Below are 25,721 nucleotides of genomic sequence, written 5' to 3' on the forward strand. Positions count from 1 at the left end.
ACAACCTGCCCTGGCAGGTGAGGGGAGGTATAAAGGACTTCCTCAAGGCTCCGCAGTGAGTCACACACCCGAGTCCTGACCACGCCCAGCCCCTTTACTCACCAGCCCCAGCTCCTCACCGTTGTAAATCGTTGGCGTCAGAACTGCTGAACAAACGAGTAGTCCTAGGTTTGGGGGGAGGGGTTGGGGAGGGAGGTTAAAAACAAAACAACAACAAAACAACACAAAAAAAAACACGCGCTTTGGGTTTACATCTCCCCGGCATCTTCAACCAAAAGCTTCGAGGCTTTTTCATGCTCTTCCTGATCTCTGACTGGATTCAGAGTCATCCCGTGGGTGCAGGAATGTCTAAAAGTTCTGTTTCCCAGACAAAAATATAACATGAAGGCATTTTAGTGATAATCTTAGGGGAGTTAAAAAGGCCTGGGCTGGAGAGATTTATTTTTGCCTTCATTAAAGAGAGAGTTAAAGCTTTAAAATTCGGCAAAATTAATCTCTCCGGCAAGAGAACAAAACAGAATCTGATTGAAGAAAAAACACTAGGAGTTCAAATCTTGCCTGGGAAAGGCATTTTTCCAGCACTAAATTGCTCCACCACCAATTCATCTAGTGACTTATTTTGACATGCGAACACCAAAATAGCAAAATCTCTAATAGAAACGATTGTATGCAGCTTCTTCCCCCCGCCCCGCAGACCTTCCTTCAGTCAATTCAATGACTCAGCAACACAAATAGATACATCCCTCTTCAGATTCAAGCTTGTTTGTTACTTACACAAGGCAGGTTTCCAGTACAGCTCTAGTTAGCTGGGCATTTTCACGGATTATAGGAACTAAATCTACCCTAAAGAATCATATCCTCATCAGTGAAAAGGAGGGAGGAGGGCTAAAACAGAGTTTGTGTTGAGTGTGATGTATGTGCAAAGATCTAGAGATTAAGGAAAGGTAGGAAGAAGTGCTAAAGTCAGTAAGACCATTTAGTGACTATATATATACATATATATATATATATATATATATATATGCCTGTGGGCAGGGAGGTGCTTTACACCTTTAAGTGCAGGCTGACCTGTGCCTCTACAAAAATGCAGTTTGAAGGTGTTATCTTCTAGATCAGACTGTCCAGTACTAAACTTGATGTGATAGAAATGTTCTATATCTGCACTGTCCCACACAGTAGCCACTAGCCCCATGTGGCATCTGAGCACTTGAAATGTGGCTCTAGTGTGCCTGAGACACTGGATTTTTTATTTAATTAATTTTAATAAATTTAAATAGCCACATGAGGCTAGTGACTGCCTTACTGGACAGCACATTACTAGACTGTACATAGATATTTTTATAACAACTATTTCAGATGTAGATACATCTTAGAGGCCATCTGCTACAGAAGTACGCCTTGTCTGTGCCCAGGGAAGGGGTGGTTCATCCCCACTATGTCTAAATAAGCAGTGCTTGAGAGCAGTACAGCTTCTGTGCAGAATGAGAGTTGATCTGATTAGATGCATTAAGTACAGAGTGGAAACTTCTACTCTGCTTGGCTTCTGAAGTCTGCTTTTCCAAAAATATTCTCCTTAATTGCTTGGGCAATGACTTAGATTAGACTAATCAGACCTTTATGAGTCCCTTAGAAAGAACAGTTGCATCTCCCATTCGTATCATTGCCTCTGGTTAACAAATTGGCAACAGCTTTGATGTATCTGTCAGCATTGGGGAACAGCTGTGCTCAGGGCTCCCCTGACCTACAGAAGTCTATAGAAGTCTGATTTCTGGGTACCATGAGGTCCCAAGGCTCACAGATGTTTCGAACACCTGCTTGCTAATGCTCCTAATTCCAGAGTATATGCCATTGATAGTTACAAAAATGCAAACCCCCTAAAGAAGTAAATCTTTATTGTCCTTTGACATCTTGGAGAAGAACAGTGGACACCAGGTGTCTGGGAGGAAACTCATAAATGTGGAAAAGATAAAAGAACTAGGAGGACAATAGTCCCAGAACACATTTTATCAGGATGCCTGGGTGGCTCAGTTGGTTGGGCGTCTGCCTTTGGCTCACTCAGGTCATGATCCCAGGGTGCTGGGATCGAGTCTGGCATCGGGCTCCCCGTTTGGCGGGGAGTCTGCTTTTCCCTCTGCCACTCCCCCTGCTTGTGCTGTCTCTGTCAAATAAATAAATAGAATTTAAAACACACACACATTTTATCTACTACAGAAATATGCTGAAGTCTTGTGCTGTTTTATAAGATGTAAGATAGCACCTTATATGATTATCATAAGGATTAACTAATTTTATTACATGTAGAATATTCCAAACTTCTATTTTTAGAGTTTTAATCATTCTCATAAAATATTATTTTTCCAGGGACTCCTGGGTGGCTCAGATGGTTAAGCGTCTGCCTTCGGCTCAGGTCATGATCTCAGGGTCCTGGGATCGAGTCCCACATCGGGCTCCTTGCTTAGCAAGGAGCCTGCTTCTCCCTCTGCCTGCCACTCCCCCTGCTTGTGCTCTCCCTCTCTCTCTCTCTCTGGCAAATAAATAAATAAAATCTCTTTAAAAAAATATTATTTTTCCATTAATAAGCAAATGTCACATTGCCAAAAAAGAGAGAAAGCATCACCCATAATTTTACTACTTTACGAAAACAGCAATTCGCAACTTTTCTTTCTGGTCTTTTCTCTATACATGATTTTTTAGTTTTATTTATACAGTTACAATAGTGTATACACAGTTTTGTGGCCTGACTTCAAGTTTCTTGAGCTAGGCATTATATAAGGGAAGATTACAACATACCTATGACAACTAGGTCACTTCATATCTGTGTCTGAAGCTTTCTGCCCTTAATTCAGCCCTGGGGCTGTGACAATGATGCACAGTGATGAGAATTCCAAAGAAACATCCTTGAAAAAGGCACATCTACCTGTTTTAACATTTGCTCTGTGTCTTTTAGATCTTACTGTCCCTCTGTGAGACTTTAGCATAGTATGAATTGTGTGGTACAGGAAAATCAAGCGCTGTTCATACCTGGCTGGAGTTAAATGAAAATATCAAAGGTTCGATGGGAAGGAAATGAAAGGAGGTGCCAGGTGTGTTACCCCACTTCGTTTTCATCACACTAAGTCAGGTAGGTATTATCAACCACACGTTAGCCGTGAGGGGCTGAGAAACTTGCCCAGGGTTGCATTATTATTAAGTAGCAGAACAAGAATTAGCACTCAGGTCTTTCTAATACACTGGGGCAGGTAACAAGAAAGCATATAAATGTTATTAAAAAGGAAAAGAGAGGGGTTTTAACAAATTTTTTTAAAGATTTATTTATTTATTTGAGAGCGCACACACAGGAGTGGGGGAGGGGCAGAGGGAGAGGGGGAGAGAAAATCTCCAGCAGACTCTCTGCTGGGCATGGAGACTGACGCGGGGCTCCATCTCAGGGCCCTGAGATCATGACCTGACCCGAAATTAAGAGTCACACTCTTAACTGACTGGGCCACCCAGGCACCCCAAGGGGTTTAAAAATCTTTTTTACAACCAGAATATATGCATGTATTTCTTGAAAAAAAAAAAAAGTTTTTTTTTTTTTTTTAAGATTTATTTGACACAGAGAGAGAGGGAGCACAGACAGGGGAAGCAGCAGAGGGAGAGGGAGAAGCAGGTTCCCCAGTGAGCAGGGAGCCCAACTCGGGGCTTGATCCCGGGACTCCAGGATCATGACCTGAGCTGAAGGCAGATGCTTAACCAACTGAGCCACCCAGGCGCCCCGAAAAAAAAAAAAGTTTTTAAAGAAACCTTTAAGGAAGAGTAAATGAAGAAGTAAGATACTTCTCCCCGAGTGAGTTAATCACCTCTGGTAGTAACAATACCAGAATTGGTAAGAGATACACTTTTTTTTTTTTTTAAAGATTTTATTTATTTATTTGACAGAGAGAGACACAGCGAGAGAGGGAACACAAGCAGAGGGAGTAGGAGAGGGAGAAGCAGGCTCCCCGCTGAGCAGGGAGCCTGATGCGGGGCTCGATCCCAGGACCCTGAGCTCATGACCTGAGCCGAAGGCAGACACTTAACAACTGAGCCACCCAGGCGCCCCACATCATTAGTTTTTGATGTAGTGTTCAATGATTCATCAGTTGTGTATAACACCCAGTGCTCATCCCCACTTGTGCCCTCAGTACCCATCACCTGGTTACCCCATCCCTGCACACCGCCCCCCACCCTTCTGTAACCCTGTTTGGTTCCCGGAGTCCAGAGTCTCTCATGGTTTGTCTTCCTCTCTGATTTCTTCCCAGTTTTCCCTCCCTTTCCCTGTGGTCCTCCACGCTATTCCTTATGTTCCACATATGAGTGAAACCATATGATAATTGTCTTTCTCTGCTTGACTTATTTCACTTATTATCACTTAGCATAATCCCCTCCAGTTCCATCCATGTCGATGCAAATGGTGGGTATTCATCCTTTCTGATGGCTGAGTAATATTCCATTGTATACATGAACCACATCTTCTTTATCCATTTGTCTGTTGAAGGGCATCTCGTCTCCTTCCACAGTTTGGCTATCATGGACATTGCTGCTATGAACATTAGGGAGCATGTGACATCCTGGGTAATTAATGCCACTTTGCATAATCTACTATAACAATAAAAACAAAAAACCTGATCCCACTCAAGGGGAGTAAATGTCCATGTCAACTCAAGAGCCTGAAGACTTCCCCTCTAGTTATGAATTGCTACTTAAGTTGAGCCTTTGACTTTGTAAATGAAAGAGTGGAATATGAATGGGGCAGGGGTAGCAGAGGTTCCCAGATAGGTTAAAAGGCGACATCTAACCTACTATGTTGTTCACCAGCTCTCTACTTTGCCAAATAGTAGCAAATCTGTGTTACAGGAAGTTGGAAGCCTCAAATAATTCTTCGCCAGACCTAAGATTACACACTGTAGTTGCAAACATATCTTGACTGCAAAGTGTATCCCTAGAGCCTTGGAGCAACGTGTGGTTACATCCTGGATGCTAATCTGGGGTATCCCCTTTCACCAGAGTGCCTCTAAGCTCCAACGCCTATATCCACCCCATCTTGCCACATCTGCTGGAAATCCATGACTTGCTTTTATCCCTCTCCTAGTTTCCATGGAGACCCAACAGTTTACTTTTTTCCCCCAACTCTCAGCCATGGTTATTTTTAACTGTAAAACTCTGAGCCAGGTCACAGCTGGGATCTGGAAGATGTAATGACGTCTATAGCCACCCTTCTCTCCCACAGACGCCTTCTTTTCTGCAGTTGCTGGGGGCGGAGGCACTCCTGGGAGATTTTGCTCTCAAAAGCATTTTGCTTTGCATTGTGAAGTTAAACCTATGCTGACTTCGATCTGACAGGTGTCCTGAATCTGAAACCGTGCACGCCCGAAACAAGGCAAAGATTTTCGTGGGGTGGGGGAGGAGGGCTGCCAGGTACGCTTGACGTTGCTGTCACGAATCTGTGGCTAGAGCTTAGGTAAAATACCCTCTGGTAAAAATAAATCAAAGTGCTCTCCTCTGGGGAAAAAAAATAAGGGCTCTGGCTCCTGCCCCCAGTAGAGTGGCTTTTTTTTTTTTTTTTGCTGCGGCCTGTCCTTGGTTAAAAAGAGGCTTCTAACAGGATACTGTATGGAAGAACCATTCTACCTCTCCAGGGCGGACAGCAAATTCCCATGGGGTCAGGGTGGGAACCCTGCTGCCCCCTCCTTCTCTACGGAGAGTTCAGATCAGTCCACCCACCCCTCAGGCCCCTGGTACTTGGGAGCTAGTGTCTTCATGGCATTTCTGAACTCTTCACTCCTTTTCAATATTTCTGGGATGTGGGGGGGGAAGCTATTAAATAACCCTGGAAATTGCTCTTCTCATCTTAGACAACATCCTAAGATTGAAAATGGACATAAAACATAAGACACTTAGCTCCAGTTCAGTATGTTTTCTCACAGGGGACACTGATTGGGAACATTAAAAAATTAAGCACCAGGGCACCTGGGTGGCTAAGTCGGTTAGCATCTGCCTTCGGCTCAGGTCACGATCCCAGGGTCCTGGGATCGAGTCCGCATCAGGCTCCCTACTCAGCAGGGAGTCTGCTTCTCCCTTTCCCTCTCTCTCCATGTCAAATAAATAAAATCTTTAAAATTAAGCTCCCCAGTGCAGGTTCCATTAATTTTTTATTTCTTAAAATAATACATTTTTATGTTTTTAAGGAATTCCCTAAATGAAGGGTGATCATAGGGGAAAATCCAAATCAGGAGTTATCTATTGTTTAATGGGAGAAAAGAGGTTAGGTCATTGCAAACAATTTCAGAAACAGAGTATATACTTGGCAGACAGCTCTCCAAGGAGAAGAGAGACGCATTACAAGTGTCATGACTTGGAACTTGGCTGTCAGTTCACTGAAGAAGGGTGATGACAGCATTTCAGCATTTTTACTTTGATTAATAAAGTGCTGGTTTGTTAAAACAACTATGAGGTCTCCTCCTTTCCACACTTCCTAAGATGCTACTTCTGTTCAACAGAACTCTAGACCAAGGCAGGATTATTAGCAGGCTTCCATGGAAGACCTCAGGGTAAACCAGAGCAAGCCGGAAAAAAAAGTGTTGCTTGGTTAAGAATGATTAATTCAACCAAATAATTAGTGTGGTGCCACAGAAATCCACCTCCTGTGCTCCAAAGTAGAAAATAAGTGGCTCAGACTTAATTATCCAGCCCTGAAAGACATCTAACAAGTCTGGGCCGGCAAAGGTTAACTATAGGGCTTGCAAAGACAAAGGGAGGTACATCTATTAAATAAAAAAAAAAAAAAATTTTTTTTGTAGCTCTCAGTTTTGGGTTTTAAACCTTTTAATGGTCACTTTCTGGATTCTTATCTCAACTTCCTCATTATTCCTGCTCCTAACAGGGAAGAGGGCCCAGTACACAATACGTAACAAGCAAGTAACTCATCGTGACAGACACTTTCAATGTCAGATGTTAGGACAATCACGCTTCCCTTAAATACCTGTCTCTTGACTAGTAAGCCTGGTCAAATCAAAGAGCAGTCGATACTCTTACCATGGCGCATCTCAACTGACAGAAGCCAAGGCAACAGGCAAAACTGAACAGAAAAAGAACTCCCTTCCATTAGATTTACAAACTGGCTTCTCAAATGATTCACCTGTCCCCGCCTCCCAGCCCCCAACTCCTCAAAAGCAGCAAACTTAAGTTCTGGTGCATACTACACGGATGGGCTACTTAGGTTTCAAAATATTCACTAAATGCTCATTTACTGTTCTCGCAAATTAAGTGCCTATGTCGGCATGCCCATGACTATCCTATCCAGGCTGCTCTGACCCTGTTTGCAATCAGAGATCCGGCTCCCATCTCACATCACACTCAGAAGAGATGGTTATTGTGGCTGATTGAGTAATTCTTTGTCTTAGTTCCTACACAAGGCTACAGGCATGGCTGTGTCCCTTTCTGGCAGGTCAGGGAGAAGTTAACCACAGCTGGCTAAGCATACTAGGAAGGAAAGCAAAAACTTCCAGATCAGTACTTCCTGAAACAAACTTTAATTTTTAGAAATTCAGACAAATGATGGGGCGCCTCGGTGGCTCAGTTGTTAAGCGTCTGCCTCCAGCTCAGGTCATGATCCCAGGGTCCTGGGATCGAGCCCCACATCGGGCTCCTTGCTCCGCGGGAAGCCTGCTTCTCCCTCTCCCACTCCCCCTGCTTGTGTTCCCTCTCTCGCTGTCTCTCTGTCAAGTAATTAAATAAAATCTTAAAAAAAAAATTCAGACAAATGAAAAATCAGGTACATAGGAGCTGTGGAAAGGCTTCTTGCGTTAACAGTAATAGAGCGTCTATCTAGAAGGTACCCACAAAGACATCCTTAAAAATGGATGGGCAGTATTCCAGGGTACTATTTAGAACACAGCACCACTCTCCTACCCAGAGATAAGTGGAAGAGTGTTACGGACGAGTTTTTCCAAGCTTCTCTCTACAATTTGGGTCTCTGATTCTTTACACTGGACATTTTAGTTCTCTTATTACATAGCTACAGAGTTCCTAAAGCTAGAGTGACTTACCAACTGGAATTTTGTTGTTGTTGATGAATGTCATTGGTCTTCTCCCCTTTCTGGCTGACCACAAGCTGGTTTCATGACTCAAAACTAGGAAGCTTGTTCTTAACCTCTCAGCAAGGACTGGTTAGTTAGCTGAGTTCAGATTTAAATGGGGGTGGGGGGGTGGGGAGGAGGAACGCAGGGGGTACTGTAAACAAGAAAAGGATGAAAACTGGAACCCGAAAAGAGATAAACCATGGAGTTAGTTGGTCTCAAGAGAGTCTAGATCTTTGAGCATGGAAAGGGTCATGACATGGGAAGAAATTTAATCTTTATTTCCCACCCCTGGCAGAAAAGGACATATCTAAAATTCCAGCAGAAACCTTTAACTTTAAATTGCAATAAAAATTCCTAACAGTAAAAAGTACTGATGTCACCAAGTTTGAGTAAATGCTCCCTCTTCAGAATGATATGGACTAAGAGAGACCTCGATCAGTGTAGTTGGTTTATAGCCAACTCTGTCTAGCAGCAAAGGGGAAGGATGGAATATAGTTTTAAGGCCTTTGCTAGCTCTGAATTTTGAGTAACAAGAAGGGCCTCCTTTGGTGGTAAGAACATAGAAGGAAACAATGTATTTACACCAGCCAAGTCAAATATCACCAAGTGCGTTTCTATTATAAGTGCAAAAAGATGGCGACTCTGACTGAAGAGTAGCCCTTACCCAAAATATGGCTTGATCTTTGAGAAACCTACCAGGGATTCTAGGTCATAAATTTTGTACAGTTGGGCTTACCACAATAATAACCCTACTTCCTAAAATCTAATCATTTGAAATTACAGCCTGATTTTTCTATCACTATTTTCAACCATGCCATTTTCCTCATCAAATCTAGATCCCTCCCCCACCCCATCAGTTTTTTCAGAGTTTGACTGGTCCCAAGGTTTCTATCACTGTCCTCCCATCCTCCCACTCCTAACTACCCCAGCTGCCCCTTGTGTCCTCGCCAACTAAACCTCTTGGCATCATTTTCCTCACTCCCACTGCTGCCTCCACATCATCCTCCACCCACTATGTCTGCAACAGTCTCCCACTTCCATCTGCCACTTTCTCTCTCTCCTCTCAATCCTCTCATTGCCTCAAGAGCTCACCTCTCCCAGGGAGCCTTCCTTAATCAAGACTAAGGACTCTTGGGACTATAAGGAGACACCACCTAACCTTGGTGTCTAATGCATCCCCAATTTTTAGAACAGGAATTACCTTTCAGGAACAAGAGGAAATCCCTTTACAACCAAGTAGGGGTGATGGTGGTGGCAGAGCACATTTTCTAAGAGGTATGACAATGCAAAGACAAGACAGCATTTCCACAAGTCACCCTTTCTCAAGATTGAAGTCTTTTATTCTAATTCCCTCAGATCCTAAGAGTTTCCTTTTCATGTGCAACCCCCAGGTAAGCATGCATATTTACATGAGTCAAAAAGTTTGAGCAAATACTTCCAACAAAGCATATAATATTTTACTTAGATATGTTGAATGCTGAAAGAATTGAAGAATCATTCAGCTACTGGAGGCAACTTGTGCAGATTCTGAAGTTACTTCTACATACAACTTTGCTTCTAACAGAAACGGGATAACCATGACTCCACGTTTGGCTTACTTTGTGGAAAGGTTTGAGGATCAAGTTTCAGATGTGGTGGAGTTACTCACCCTCATATCTAGTGAGTCCCATATATGAACTGCTTTACCTTTGTTTTAAAAGTTGCTTTTCTTGCAGGCTAGCCTGTCACCATTGAGAAATTAGGGTTCAGGTCTCAATCCAAGCAAAGCCGAGGTTAGCTGTGTCATCTCCATCCTCAGGGGCCTGGTATCCTGGGAAACCCAGGGTAAGAACAGGGTGACTCCAGGACACACATGTTAGCAGAGACAGTGCGGCGTGATGAGGCGGGCACTCAACACCCTAAGTGTGCTTTAGTTACTAGAATACTTGACACACCCACAAATTAGGTAGCAAAACATTTTAATCCATTAATTCTAAAAATAACAGACATTTTATATCCGGTGCCACTCCTCAAGAGTCTACTGCAGATTAGACAGTCAAGTACAAAGCCAGACGTAGTTTGGGACTACGTCCCAAAGGAAGATGTAGTTTGGGACAAGACCATCACGGGGAGATTTTTCCTCCCATTTGCTCATAAACGTAAGTCATCAGCTTAAAAAAATCCTCAGAAGGAAAGAGAAAGCTTTCTCATGCTCTATAACCTTTCTCTTTATTTTAGATCTTTCTGTAATGTTTGAAGGCAAAACAGATAATCAGAAAACCAACTTCCCAAGTACAAAGATCTGAGCTGGACTCCCGGGACTACAGACTGCTTCAGTTCTATTTCTACCGACATTCTGATGTGAGGTACTATGGTTCTTGTTTTAGTTACAAGAGGTGTTGGGAATAGAGGCCCACTCACATTTAATAATAGCTTATCTAGCACATAACTTTGCAGCACAACACCAACAACAGGAGTGTTTTAAAGCAGGGTGGAAAAGAAAGTAGATATTAATACAACGTAAGGTTCCCTTTGTCCTTCCCCTCTTTTTACAATGAGAACTCAGCTCAGCAATGAAACTCTCCAGAATGCCCGTGCTGTCCTTTGGCCTACCACATTCCAAATTTGTGATTTCTGATCCGAAGCCCTCAGAGCCTCAGGCTTTAGTGATGTATCCTTCTCGGATGAGGAAATCATAGATTTTCCGGGTTTTGTTCACATCTATCTTGATGAGTGCTCTTGCCTGCGCCAGTCTCAAGCCTCCTTGCTTGTTACATTCGTTCAATAGAGCAGATTTGTATTCTAAATAGGCTCCTGGGACCAACCTCACCATCTGACAGAGCTGCAAGACACGGCAAATTTAATAAACATTAACATCTGTCATTCTCATAATTTAATCCAATAGGTATAGCCAAAATAAAATTTAAAAAGTGACATCAACCTCCAACTATTTATAGGAGCTGCTGGGTGGCTGGACCACATTCCATTTAGTCTCTTCCTTGGAGAGAATCCTCCCTCACTACAGACACTGAGGAAGAGAAAGCCAGAGTCTGATGTCTCTCCCAGCAGGCTCACCTGGGTCTGTCAAGGAGCACAAGTATGTGCCCTGAGGAGCAGCCTGGGTCCACATAGCTCTCAGCCCAGCACATTCCAACACAGCCAGTCGGGGAAGAGCCACAGGGCACAGTAGGGGCGGGGGTGCAGATACTTGGGTTTCCAAGTGTGAATCACATTATTTTTAGTATCGGCATAAAGTAGTCATCCCTGCTTTTGTGACTACATTTCCTACTTTGAAGGAGGAGGAGATACAGACCTTGCAAAGAGGCTACTTCAGCTGCTAAAAATCTAGAAAGCTGGCTCAGTCCCAGTTCACCTGCCACGGCACCCCAGGGCAATGAGCAGTATGAGGTCACTGCTTGTGGGTAAGGATAAAAACTGCTTGCAACTCCCGGCCATTCAATACTTGACTCAGAAAGGCCTGTGACCTTCTTCAGCAATACGGAAATAGAACATACATTCCTCTCTATTCCCAAACTAATCTTTACTGCTCCTGGGGGCTGAAATCAAAGACTAACAGCCCCCACTCCATGACTCCCCTTACTGTCTGACCTGAATTAATGACATGGAGTGGCAGATGGGGAGACTGATCTTGGGAACTGTAAAAGGAGCGCATGAGGAACAGAAGAGGGTTCCTCTTTTGGAATGGACTTCAGAGCTAGGCACATTTTTTGGAAAATGCTTGAGGATGACTCCTTTGAGGCTGGCTTTAAATTTTTGAGACAGCCAAAAGTAATATGAAGACAAGTCTGATGATTTTAGTGGAAAAGAAAAGTAGGTCATGGCATTTTTAATCAAAATTAGTATATGACTATATGTGATGATGAAGTTCCTTACTTATGGCTTACATACATGCTCTGGAGACAATCTTTTAAGTGATGGTTATATTGTTGGGATAAATGTAGAGCTCATCAAAGTGACCATTCTAATAGGAAATAACTATTTTCATATACAAGTTATTTTAAGATTATAAACAATTTCATTCACATGAAGCACTTAGTACAGTATCTGGTATATGGTAATGCTCAATAAACAACAGCTACCATTATTTAGATTTTTATGTCATAATCAACCCTACTCTTGCTCCTCTAGCTCCCCTTCTCTTTGTTACCTCCTTTTCTTTTTCATTCAGCTTCTCTGTGCCAGGGAGGCCAGTGAGGTTCAAGGGTGGTGCACTTCGTCTACCTACAGACACAGAAAAAGGTATGTGTTTCATAGGAGTGACAATTCCTCAGGTGTGAAGTAACACAGCCCACTGCAACCAGGCCAGTGAGGTACAAGGTCACGATGTCCAGCTCTAAGAAATCTCTACCCATCACCTCAGGCCTCAGTCTAGTTGGCAACGTGGGCACCCCAATGTTTGCCTGAAAATACAAGTGGTAATTCACGTGCCCTTTGCTCTGCTAAACTACACAATCACATACACCCTAGCAACCCAGTTGCTACTCTTTCCAACCCAGTAAGATTCTAAACTCTAAAGCCCAGATGTCACCCAGTGAAGGACGGTCATACGCTGCCCGCCCCGACGGCTGATGAATGGAAAGAACAGCTCCACAGGAGAGACCCTTCCCAGCCCTCAGGACTCTGCCAGGAGCGCAAGGCAAACACAGTAATTAACCAAGTACCATTTGCTTTCGGATCAAAGGCAGACTGTTAGGCCAGCAAAAGGCCCTTCTTATTTATTATGTGAGGGAATATCTGTTCCTTCCAAAGGAGCCCTGTTTACCTGAAAGATCCACACAGGGGAACAATGAGCCATTATATGGCAAACCAGAAGCTGAGGTGAACTCACATACTGAGAAAGAAACCCAAGTATGAGGTCACTGCCCAGGATGGGAAGTTTCATGTGTAAGATTTTTTGCTTTTGTTTTGAATATATATTTGGGATTACTGTTCAGTTGGGAGATAGGTGGGCTGAGTTAGGCAAAAGAAAATGTAGAATAATGTATTAACAAGTTTTATGGGGGCTGCCTTTTAGGAGGTGGCGAGAAATAGGGAGCGAGTGTTAGAGGCTGCTCTGAGAGAAAACAGGCTTCTCTGTAGTATCAGCCAGCACGTAAGAGCTTCTCCATAACCAGCAGGGCTAGCCTTCCCCGAAGTGTTCAAAAAGGAAGACTAAAATCATTTGGTACCTCACCAAAGTTACCAGAGGCTAGGCTGTAATTAATGATCTAGGCTTTCTACTTTGTACTGCCTTAGGAGCAACGGAGAGCATGAAGAGGAATGAGGGGTCTCCTCAACCTAAATACAGGGGGTGAGAAAGGCTAATACCAGCCTAGGAAGCAACAAAGAATAAATGAGTACAGATGGTTCCAAAAATGCAAACACCAAATTATTAATTATCACTGTACTATATTTTTGTTATTTGTATTTCTGTATTTAGATTCGGGGGGCAGGGTTAGAAGTAAGAAATTTGGAAAATAAAATTTGCATTTAGCTGTTGTGACTACTCTCTAAAAGACTCTTTTCTCTTTTAAGTATTAGAAATAATCACCTGAAACAAAGGAATCAATTTTTTAAAAAGTATCCCTAGAGTAGCCATCTCTGAGCCCTGTCTAGATCCTGAATCTGAGATTTTTTTTTTTAAAGATTTTATTTATTTATTTGACTGAGAGAGAGACAGTGAGAGAGGGAACACAAGCAGGGGGAGTGGGAGAGGGAGAAGCAGGCTCCCCGCTGAGCAGGGAGCCCAATGCGGGGCTCGATCCCAGGACCCTGGGATCATGACCTGAGCCGAAGGCAGACGCTTAATGACTGAGCCACCCAGGTGCCCCTAGATCCTGAATCTGAGAGATTTTAAATGGGATCACAAGGTCTATTGTTTCAAGCTTCCAAAGAATGGTAAAACTGCAATTGGGTCATCTTTTTCACTAGTCCTATCTCTATAGGGGAGTGGTCTGTATGTTCTGATACAGGAAAGTGGCTAATCTAGCATATGGAGCAGGGGTGAATAATAACCAAGAGAACTGGCAAAAAAAACACTACAATTTTGGATCAGAGCTCTATAAATCATACCACCCCAAATTACCATTCATTGATTTATCAAGCACCAAGGATTACCAGATAACATCTGGCTTAAGCTTGCTCTGAAAACTAACCTCAAAATAGAGGACATACCCAAAGAGATAAAGATAACAAACAGAAATACCTCAAGTCTCCAACTTATAAAGAAATCCTTGTGTTTCTGCTCAGGATACAAATCCTTTAATTGATCCCCTGTGAGACAAATCTCAAAGTCTGTGGTAGATACAACCACAGTAAACTAACTGCTCATGAACATTGGTAAAATACAAAAAACACCTCTCTGGAGCTCTTTCTTCCCTGTCTCTGTACTCAAACCCTGAAGATAATCCCTATCTGGCCATGAAGATTCTGAAAACTTGCTGATGTTTATAAACTGGGATAACACTTACTTACCTGATCTGCCTAAGGACCCTGCTTCCACAAGGGATAAGGGACTACTGGGTGAATCCCTAGAATGAAAACTTCACAATCAAGACATGCTCCAGCCTGAAAAATAATTACCTGAATTTGAAGTCATCGGAATAGAAGGGCTCAGGCCAGAATCACTAAAACAAAGAAGAGGAATTTAACATAAGTCACACCAAAGAAGGCACTTTCCAAAAGCCCACGTGGAACTGGGTGCCATTTATCAGGCTGGTTACTTTATTTATTTATTTTTAAAAATATATATTTTTTATTTGAGGGACGTCTGGGTGGCTCAGTTAAGCGTCTGCCTTCGGCTCAGGTCATGATCCCAGGGTCCTGGGACTGAGCCCCGCTTCGGGTTCCCTGCTCAGTGGGGAGTCTGCTTCTCTCTCTCCATCTGCCTGCCACTCCCCCTGCTTGTGCTCTCTCTCTCTCTGACAAATAAATAAATAAAATCTTAGGAAAAAAAAGATTTTTTTATTTGAGAGAGAGTGCGAGAAAGAGCATGAGCAGGGGGAGAGGCAGATGGAGAGGGAGAGGCAGACTCCCTGCAGAGCAAGGAGCCCAATGCGGGGCTTGATCCCAGGACCCTGGGATCGTGACCTGAGCTGAAGGCAGACGCTTAACCAGCTGAGCCACCCAGGCGCCCCAGGTTGGTTACTTTAAAGGGATGCGGAGATAGATGGTACTGTTTTATAGAATATCCCACTATACTAACCAGGAAGGGTGATCTGTTCTGAGGGGTGTAAGAAATTGCCTGCATTTGTTAAGAGCTCTTAGTCTGGAACATCATGGAGACTAATCATGGGAAAATGACAGGGACATGATTCGCCAATGGAAATCATTCCATTAGATAATGGGGTGGAAAGAGGAGGCATGGTGGGGGAATTTACTGATTTTTGAAAAGAAAATCAAAGTAGCAAAGTAGGACTCTAGGGGGCCAGCTATGTTTCTCAAAACTGTCAGTATCGCAGTGTTTCTGAGACAGACTGCTAAGATAAGAATTCTGAGTTCTTCTAGCTACCCAATTATTACGACTCTGCCATGTGGGTGGGGACCCCATAGAAATGTCTGAAACTACCTGTAAAAGCCAAAGCATCCCAGACGCCGCCCCCCCCAACCCGGACTAGTTACCCACACGTCAGCCTGCCGCCGGAGCCACTGCTGGCAAGCACTGCTGTCCTGGATGTACTGCAGGACTTCCGAGAGCATGGTGCGCTTCAGGCGCTCCTCCTCCCGCGTCTTCTTGAGGTGGTCATAGGTTCTGGCACCTGAAGGTGACGAAAACAGCAGGACTGCGATGACAACGCAGCAGAACTAACTGAAAGGCTTCCTCACTGACCAGCAAACAGTTCGCCGCTTTTTGGTTTCTTTTGCAAAACTGCTTCCAGGGCGCCTGGTTGGCTCAGTCGGTGAAGCGTCTGATTCTCGGTTTTGGCTCGGGTCATGATCTCGGGGTGGTGGGATCGAGCCCTGTGTGGGGCTCCGTGCTCAGTGGGGAGTCTGCTTGAGATTCTCTCCCTCTCCCTTAGTGCCTCCCACTCTCTAAAATAAATAAATTTTTAATAAAACACAAAAAACTGCTTCCACAATTATTTTTCTTCTTTAGAAGATTTTATTTTTTAAAGATTTATTTATTTGAGAGAGTGAGTGAGCAAGAGAGAGCACGAGCAGGGGGAGAAGCAGGCAGAGGGAGAAGCAGGCTCCCCGCTGAGCAGGGAGCCCCAAGTGGGGCTCCATCCCAGGGCTCCAGGACCACGACCCAAGCTGAAGGCAGACACTTAACCAACTGAGCCACCCAGGCACCCCTATTTATTTATTTTTTAAAAGATTTATTTATTTGAAAGAGAGAGAGAGAGTGAGTGATCATGAGCAGGGAGAGGAGCAGAGGGAGAGAATCTCAAGCAGACTCCACGCTGAGTGCAGAGCCCCACACCAGGCTTGATCCCAAGACCATAAAATCATGATCTGAGCCGAAACCAAGAGTCGGACATTTAACCGAATGAACCACCCAGGTGCCCCTATTTATTTATTTTAGAGAGAGAGAGATCATGGGCAGGGGAAGAAACAAGGGGAAGGAGAAAGAATCTCAAGCAGATTCTGTGCTGAGTGGGGAGCCTGACACAGGGCTCGATCTCACGACCCTGAGATCATGACCCGAGCCAAAACCAAGAGTTGGATACTCAACCGACTCAGCCACCGAGGCACTCCCCAAAATTATTTTTTTAAGAGCAATGTGATTCCCTTAGTTTGAAATCCCTTTTTTGACAAGAAATAATTAAATTTTTATTCTCTTCCTAGCTTTAAGAAATTTGGGGGCAAAAGCCCCCCAAACAGAAAAATACAAAGAAAGTAAGAGTCACTTATGTTTCCACCCCCCAAAAATAACTAACTTTTATTTTATTTATTTTTTTTTTTTAAAGATTTTATTTATTTATTTGACAGAGAGAGACACAGCGAGAGAGGGAACACAAGCAGGGGGAGTGGGAGAGGGAGAAGCAGGCTTCCTGCAGAGCAGGGAGCCCGATGCGGGGCTCGATCCCAGGACCCCGGGATCATGACCTGAGCCGAAGGCAGACGCTTAACGACTGAGCCACCCAGGCGCCCCAATAACTAACTTTTAATATGGTCATGTTTTTCAAAGTTACACAAGTCCTATATGCATATACTCTTCTTTTAAAAACCAATTAAAATTACAAATAAAAATAAGTCCTCATTGACTAGCACGATTCCTTTCCCAGATGCAATCAATATCAGGTAAGCAAAACCTGGTATCAGCGTCTTATTAAACAAAGGTTGCATGGTGTTTTCTACATGTTAACAAAGGTGTACAGATTCCAAAGTAACCAAACCAGTGAGTTTTAAACCATGTTCCATAAAGCCCCAGGAGCCCATGAAAATATCTCAGGGGTTACTGTGAAGAGCAAAGACACTACCATGTACAGGTGGTTTGGGTTCTGTAAATGACCTGCACCATCAGACTTCAAAGTAGTCCCACTTTCCTCTTATTTATAGATTAGGGCTCTACATAAAATTTCATTTTGAAATGGTTTCCATTGTTAAAGAACCATTACACTAGGCTGAACTTACACCCCACAAGGCTACTTCTCATGGGTAGTGGGTGATAGCTTTCAAGCAACAGAAAGGAGGGAATGCTAAAGATCTAACAAAACATGGAGCGCCTGGGTGGCTCAGTCTGTTGGGCATCTTTCTTCGGCTCGGGTCATGATCCCACGGTCCTGGGATCGAGCCCCACATCGGGCTCCCTGCTCAGTGGGAAGCGGGCTTCTCCCTCTCCCACTCCCCCTTGCTTGTGTTTCCTCTCTCACTGTCTCTCTCTGTCAAATAAATAAATAAAAATCTTAAAAAAAAAAAAAAAAGATCTAACAAAACAAGAGAAACTGCCATTTATTGAGCATTTACTGTGGGCCAGGTACTGTGCTGTTTTCATGCATTATCTCTAATTTAATCTTACTAACTCTAAGAGACTTGGAAAATTGAAACCCAAACAAAATTACAAATCTGATAAACAGGAGAGCCAGAACCCAAACCCAACCTGTCCAAGTCTAGACCTCAAGCTCTTTAACTACTTAACACACTGCCTTCCCTTATGACCTGGCTCTATCACAAGTATCTCTTTAACCGTTTCAAACCTTAGTTTCTTCATTACATGGAAATAACAATGCCTACCTCCTAAGTTTGTTATGAGAATCACATGATACCATCCAGGTGAAATGCTTAGCACAGGGCCTGGTGTATGGTAAACAGCTGCTATTTAGATGTTAGCTGCTATTAATATAATTATTATTACTAGCTTAAGTAACTGGGATGCAAGCACATAGAGCCATTTGAAGCTTGGTTAATACAAATGATCAGACCATGCATCACAAAATTTTAAAAGGCTGAGGCTAAAAATTAGAATACAAAATCCTTTTTTTTTTTTTAGAGGCCACAGCAGATTCCCAAACCTAAAGCAGCACCTCTCTTTTGTGTCGTCACTTTTATTTTACCTGAGATAATCCATACAATGGCATTTATAAGGATTAAACAGATGAGACTTTACTGGAAAGATCAAAAACGCACTCCAAAAAAGGAAAGCTTGTTTAAAAAAAATCCACATGGCCTCAAACAGAGACTTCCTCTATGTGTTTAATTGTTTTTTTTTTTTTTAATTTATTTATTTGAGAGAGAGAGAATGAGAGAGAGCAAGCACATGAGAGGGGGGAGGGTCAGAGGGAGAAGCAGACTCCCTGCCGAGCAGGGAGCCCGATGCGGGACTCGATCCAGGGACTCCAGGATCATGACCTGAGCCGAAGGCAGTCGCTTAACCAACTGAGCCACCCAGGCGCCCACTCCTCTATGTGTTTAGAAGACACTTGCCCCCGATACAATGTGTAGCTTAAGCATACTTACTACAAAAATTGGTAATGCCTGCTGTCCTGTATTCCTGGAGCCTCTTGATTTCCCTTCGGAGTTCAAATTCCACTGTTTATGCCAAGAAGAATGAAGGAGAAAAGTTGGAAAAACAGGACACTTTTGCTGTTATTTTCAGTAATTCTCCCTTATATACGAGACCAGGCAATTCCATTTGAGGGATCCTATACGTTGGTGACATCTCATTAGAAATTTTACCCACGAGCTGAGGAAAGCCTATGCTAGCCATCTTTTGGCTGCCATGGCCAACTGGAAAATACAGCTGGAACTGTCCCCCAGAAAACATACAGTGAACCGGCTGAGTTCATTTAGCTACAGAAGGAACAAATATAATTTTTTTAAACAACTAAGTTTCCCCGCTCTATTTATCCTCTATTAACAGGTTTATCCACATAACCAAATTCTTTTATAAAACCTGTCTCTGCTATTACTTGATGTGGCCCTTCTGCAAGCAAAGGACAAAAGCTCTGTGCTCAAGTCCCAGATAGTTTCTTTACAGCTTTTCTCCTATAGGAACAAAAGAGCATTGTTTTCCATAAACCAAAGATTTCTGCCTCCTCTAAGCACACAGCTCAGGTTGCAACTGCTTGGGTTATTATGTGATAGAACATTCAAATTTGAGTGCTTTGAAAGAGAGCATGATGAAGGAAGAGCCTGAACAAGCCATGGGGTGTAATTCTTTGGAATGACACATAAACCAGGGATGGAACAAACTGGGACAGGAAGTAAAAGATCAGTCACCCAGTACAAACCACACAAAGAATGCCAACCAAACAGGGTGCATGACGAGGACAACCAACCTGGCTCAGATAAATGCCTGCAATGCCATGCAAGAAATATTTGCATGATGAGAACAGGGTAAGAGCCTTGGTAAAGCATTCTCCCAGAACTAAATTTGAGAGTCAAATACACAAATCTAGTGATGAAAGGTGTAGCCTAAGCCACCAGTCCAGATTATTGTAAAGTGTAGGCCTCACTGCCTTAACAACTTCAATTTTTTTATTGTGAAAAATCAAATGGTAATTGGGTAGAGTCTCTCAGGAAGACAGGCAAAAGAATGGTGGAAGTACTGGGGAGCCTGGCTGGCTCGGTCCATAGAGCATGGGACTCTTGATCTTGGGGTGGTGAGTTTGAGCCCCACACTGGGCGTAGAGATTACTTAAGGAAATAAAAAAGCGGTTTTTTTTACTTAAAAAGAGAGAGAGAGAGAATGATGAGGGAGCCTGGGTGGCTCAGTTGGTTGGGCATCTGCCTTCAGCTCTGGTCATGATCTCAGGGTCCTGGGATCGAGCCCCGCATCAGGCTCCCCGCTCAGCGGGGAGTCTGCTTCTCCCTCTCCCCCTGCTTGTGCTCTCTCTCACTCTCTCAAATGAATACATAAAATCTTAAAATAAAATAAAATACTTAAAAAAAGAGAGAGAATAATGGAGGTACTATCTCTATGAGTCACCGAACTCTGTCCCCATTTTAAAATCTAGTTTTAATACTAAAATATTTATGAACAAAATGATCTGATGTCTGGGATTTGCTTCAAAATAATCCAGTTGAGGGTGAGAGAAGAGGGGGTGATAAAAATGAAACTGGATTGGCCATGTGTTAATTGCTGAAGCTGGGTGATGGATACATGGGGGTTCATTACACTATTATGTCTATCTTTGTATATATTTGAAAACTCCCATAATAAAAAGTGGAGGAAGAAACTACTAAACTACTGCTTAGCTGGGAAAAAAGAAAGCTACCACCCTTTTTAACCTCTTCTGTCCTCCCCCCAAAGTCCCAAATTTAGTTCATGGTAATAAAGGGGAAGAAAAGATAAAAATATCCATTTATTTATTTATAGAACTTCACCTAAAACATACCATTTTCTCTCCTATTTATATCAACACACACACACACACACACACACACACTTGTGCAAGGCTTAAAAAGCACCTACGTGCGTGGCTTTCAATGAACTTGTCGTGCTCCATTGGCCCCACTATCCTTGCAAATCGCCTCATTGTTTCATAAAGGTCTTGGACTTCCTTGGGATACCGCCGTTCCATTACTACAGAGAACATAAAACACAACCATGCCATAGAGAATATAAGAATCTCTAAGTTCTCTGCATTTCTTTTATAAGAAGTGAGATGGAAGGACACTATTCCTAACCTCACATGACTAATTTACCCATGACGGGAAGCAAACAGGAAAGCCAAGAATGCAAAACACTAATCATCAAGATAAGAGCATCCGAGTGACTATCACACAGGGATGTTGTTATCCCTGGAGAACTGAAGACCGTCCGCATCACTGAGTGCCCTGGTGACCTCCACACCTCAGGCTCTTCATCTGTACAGGGGCAGGGACTGTTGGCAATAATGGGAAAGATGATTAAAGGCGGATCACTGTATTCTTAGGAACAATGTTGGGCAAAATTTCTGGTATTAACTTCCGCAGGAAAACAAGGGAAGTGCAGATACAATAATCCATCTAGAAGAGGCAGACTAGCCTAGGAAAAAAAGTGTGCTATCTTTCATGCCCCACCAGAAATCTCCCTAACAACACGGCCTCCAGTGAGGCATTTATTTCTTCACTCTCTATCAGGGTCATTTTGCCTTCCTCTAAACTAAGTACCACAACTAAATTTACTACTAATGAAGTTATATTTTGATAACTATCATCCACGTAAATGGTATATACACAGGGTAGCCACAATCAGTAACTCTGAGGATCACTAACGACCAAATTTCTAATAAAAAGTAGTATCCGCAAAGAAGATGGGGAGTAAAACCTACCAACAGTACGTGGTAGGTTGGAGTAGCCAGAACTGCTACTTGGTCGTTTCAATCAGATGCACTAGGCTGAAAGTAGGATTAGATGAGCTAATCAGTAACTAAGCTAGTTCTGCTCACTTTTGGACTACAGATACAAGCTTTCTGTCATGACAGTTATTTAAATTAAGTCCTTTTCTCAGCCAAATCTCTTCCCTTGAGGGAGACATTCTTATCCACAAATTCCAGGTGCTGATCTGATGGGCAGCCATAGACTATTTTGACTACCAAACCCTCCCCCCACCAAAACCAAAAGCAAAAAAACACCCTACAGGGATAGTACAGAAGAATTAGGAGTAAAAACTTTAAATTTGATGAAAAAACCCCTCTGCCTACAATATTAAGGTCACATACACTCACTATAATGGCAATTGACACCTCTGAAACCAATAAAGCCTCCTCTCAGCTTCTAAACATACAAAATACAATTAAAAAGAATAATCAGGCTAAACTGACCTCTGTTTACCAGCTGAGAATAGAGTTTATACGAGAGTCAAGGTCTATTGACCTTGGTCAAACCCCTATTGACCTATTATTGAAAGCCCAGGCATTCAGACATGGGAACCCACTATTGTAGCTACTAGAATATGACCAATAATTGTCTATAGAAAGGGCAATGGAAATCTGATCCTGAGTTATTTTTGCAAACCCACAGTCCTCAGTGAAGGATGAGGTTAAACCGGCAATCTCATCTATTGCTAGAAGGAATATAAATTGGTACAACCATCTTTTGGAAAACAATCTGGCAGCGCAGGTCAAGCATTTTTAATGATCACATTTTTTGACCTATTACCTCCACTTCTGGGAATCGACCTTAAAAAAATTCTACATATATATAAAGCTTTATTCACAAATTCATCATAGGATTATTTATGATTCAAAAAAAACTAAAAATAAGCTAAATATCTAATAAAAGTTTAGCATGTTATATACTTATATATACACAACATATTACATAACTATTAAGAGGGACATCTTCAAAACACCTCAATCACTTGAAAAAGTGTTAACAGAAAGTGAAAAAAAATGTAACATACTTATTTATGATCACAACTATATTAAAAAACACTTAACCCATGACTGGCTGACCTGAACCCTACAATGGCACAGAGTGTCAAGCCCTCTAAGATTCTATCAACTAGGATAAGAAGCACAATTATCGTTAGGAAATTGTGACATACAAGTATTCTAACATTTCTATATAAATATTGTAATCATATTATGAGTCACCATTCTTATTTGCTGAACAAACTCTACAGTGTAGAAGAAGAAAAAGTACAGAGACTTTCTGCTCGGCCTAGGTATCTCCAATATTTAAAACAGTAAGGTCAAAGTGTGCATTCACTTAGAAGTCATTATAGTTTTACTATCACCATCATACAATGCTAGATGTCTGTTTGTCCACTACTATGCAAAATTATGGTTGCTTTTCCCATAAAAATGTTTAACAACCCAATGATCAAGGTTATGTTAACATATAGTTCCTACCCACTTCCAGAAAATGATCCATTAATATTCATGCTGTAATTACTATACTACTTTAAAAAAAAAAAGTATCATACAAGTGTTGATCATACATTAATGGTTCTGAACTCTACTATGTAACAGAATTTCCTTGAAGATTTCTTAAAAATGCTCTAGCACTAACCCTCAGAGATTCTGACTTAATTAGTCTCAGGTGATACCCAGGCATCAGAATTTTTTTTAAAGCTTCCAACATGAGATGCTGGGGCGCCTGGCTGGCTTAGTCGGTAGAGCATGTGACTCCTGATCTCGGGGTCGTGAGTTTGTGCCCCGCACTGGGTGTGGAGATGACTTAAAAAAAAAGCTACCTACATGATGCTAATATGCAACTTGGATTAAGAACCACTGCCATAAATGATTTGTTCAAGACTGTTCAATAATGTTGGAAGAAATTTTAAAATAAAGAAAGCAGCTAATACTTACACTGAAACTTTCTAAGGTTGATTAATCCATGGTCTCTTATAATTCTAGGATGAAAACCACAATAATGTATATTATAATTAGTTCCACATCTAATAATGTCTTCCACATGCAGCTTTTATTACACATTTGAAACACTATGAGGTAGAATACTGAGGTTCAAAGACACCATCATTCCCCACAAAGTTCTGAAGGGTAGTGAGTCTGCTAACACAATTTTAGGCTTTCAAGCATCATGTATTTTTCCCCTCCTTGCACCCGATAGACTCTCAGTAACTGTTTGCTGGATGAATGAATGAGCACTCAAAAATACTGAAAAACATGTCTATAACTTGGAATGAAACAGAAGGGAATCTGTGTCTGTGTCATAAGAATTGATCTGTTCAATTTAGGGAACTGATAATTGAGAACAGTCATTTAAGGGAAACAGCTAAACCATTAAAGGGCGCCATGATCACACCTTCAACATTTACAACTGCACACGTGTACATTCACAGAACGTTTTGAAGCTATTTGAAATAAATATTGTGCATGTTTAGTGGAAGGGCCTCAACATAAAATCTAACAGCATCCTCAACCACTGAGTTCCATGATACTGGCTAGCTCGAATTATGTGTTTTAAGCAAAAACAGAATTTAGGTAAACCATGCAGAGCTGTGTTTGGAACCGCAGGTATTCATGACTAGTGATGAAGCTCCTCACAGGGTCAGCTGGGTAATCTCCTTTGGCACTTCTCAGAAGCTGACTCTAGGCACGCTTTACTTTAAGGTCACATCTTGGTCCCTCAAGAGTGCCTCCCAAGTCCTATTCCTCTTTTTTTGTTGAGATGCCACTGTGTTTCTAGTCTGTAACGCCATGATAACACACACACATGGTCATACCCCCTGCATACCCTTTCCTGAACTGTTAACAGTCTCTGTAAGCTAACAGGGGTCTGGGATCCATAATTTCTCAGTCTGAATGTATGCTTTTATTCTGCTGCAAAGAGAAGGAGTAACTGTCTGAAACCTGTTCAGAACTTCTTTGAAATCCTATTTTAGATAAGACTTCTCATAAAAAATGAGCAGTTAGAATGAAAGCATTAAAAAAAAGCATAACAATTTGATAACACCTTGAATTTATCTTGTTCCTTTCTTCCTTAAAACAGTGCACCCATATTATTCAATGGTCATCATAACATAAAGGGTAAGAAAGAGGAGGTAAAAAACAAACAAAAAAAGGACAAGTATTATTATCCGCATTTGACAGATGGAAAAATTAAGGACCAAGGAAGATAAGTGTCTTCCTCAAGGTCACAAGACAAGCCACAGCTAGAATGTTCTATGGGCTATATGTGGTCAATAGTCCATACCTGAAAGAAGGCTGGATGGTTTTCTGTACTTACTTTTTTCGCCTTTGTCTCTCCTTTAACCTGGAATGATAGATATCTACTACAGCCATCTTCAGAGCTATAAATAAACACATACACACACATAGATATAAAGCCAAGACAAAAATAAATCTTTTATCCAAATGGTCTTAAACCTTGAACCTCATATTGCTAACTATTCCACACTCACTGGTCTAGGCACTTTGTCTCTTGGAAACAAAAATATCCTAGGATACTGAATTTCTTTGTCAGTAAATTACAGTGAAGATCTTTTTTCCTATGTATCTGTTTGTATGGCATTACCCTATAGATAACAATTTCTGCATTCTACTGAACAGCTCTTTTGGCCATCACTTGTTATGCATATTACTAGGTTTCATATAACGGGAGTCTGAACTTTGGTCATACACGGGCTAGAAATCGCATCTATTAGAGTAGTCATAAAAATGAATATTGACTGGGGTTATAACCTCACAGGAGTAAGTTCAGGAGACAATATCAAAAAAGACTGACGTGAATAAGGTGCAGCAGAGACATTTTCCCAGAGTAGCACTTTTCAGTTGTGGAGCAACAACTATTTAGGGGATAGTTTTGCAT

At 42.1% G+C, this 25,721-nt stretch overlaps 1 protein-coding gene across 6 annotated transcripts in view; it reads right to left on the reverse strand.

The window, feature by feature from the left end:
• Positions 1 to 10,040: 10,040 nt before the first annotated feature.
• Positions 10,041 to 25,721, reverse strand: part of TADA2A (transcriptional adaptor 2A) — a 48,965-nt gene continuing 33,284 nt past the window's right edge. For 5 of the 6 annotated variants that reach the window (XM_036104808.2, XM_036104810.2, XM_036104807.2 and 2 more), the window contains 8 exons: positions 25,140 to 25,203; positions 23,759 to 23,802; positions 20,935 to 21,045; positions 18,978 to 19,049; positions 15,703 to 15,835; positions 14,661 to 14,704; positions 12,247 to 12,320; positions 10,041 to 10,920 (listed from right to left, as the gene is read on the reverse strand). In XM_036104808.2, coding sequence (XP_035960701.1) covers positions 10,735 to 10,920; positions 12,247 to 12,320; positions 14,661 to 14,704; positions 15,703 to 15,835; positions 18,978 to 19,049; positions 20,935 to 21,045; positions 23,759 to 23,802; positions 25,140 to 25,203 — 728 coding nt within the window. In that variant the 3' untranslated portion in view covers positions 10,041 to 10,734. The remainder of the gene's footprint in view (positions 10,921 to 12,246; positions 12,321 to 14,660; positions 14,705 to 15,702; positions 15,836 to 18,977; positions 19,050 to 20,934; positions 21,046 to 23,758; positions 23,803 to 25,139; positions 25,204 to 25,721) is intronic. The other variant, XM_036104813.2, reaches the window with a different exon arrangement.

Source organism: Halichoerus grypus, chromosome 2, assembly GCF_964656455.1.
Source record: "Halichoerus grypus chromosome 2, mHalGry1.hap1.1, whole genome shotgun sequence".
Taxonomy (NCBI): Eukaryota; Metazoa; Chordata; class Mammalia; order Carnivora; family Phocidae; genus Halichoerus; species Halichoerus grypus.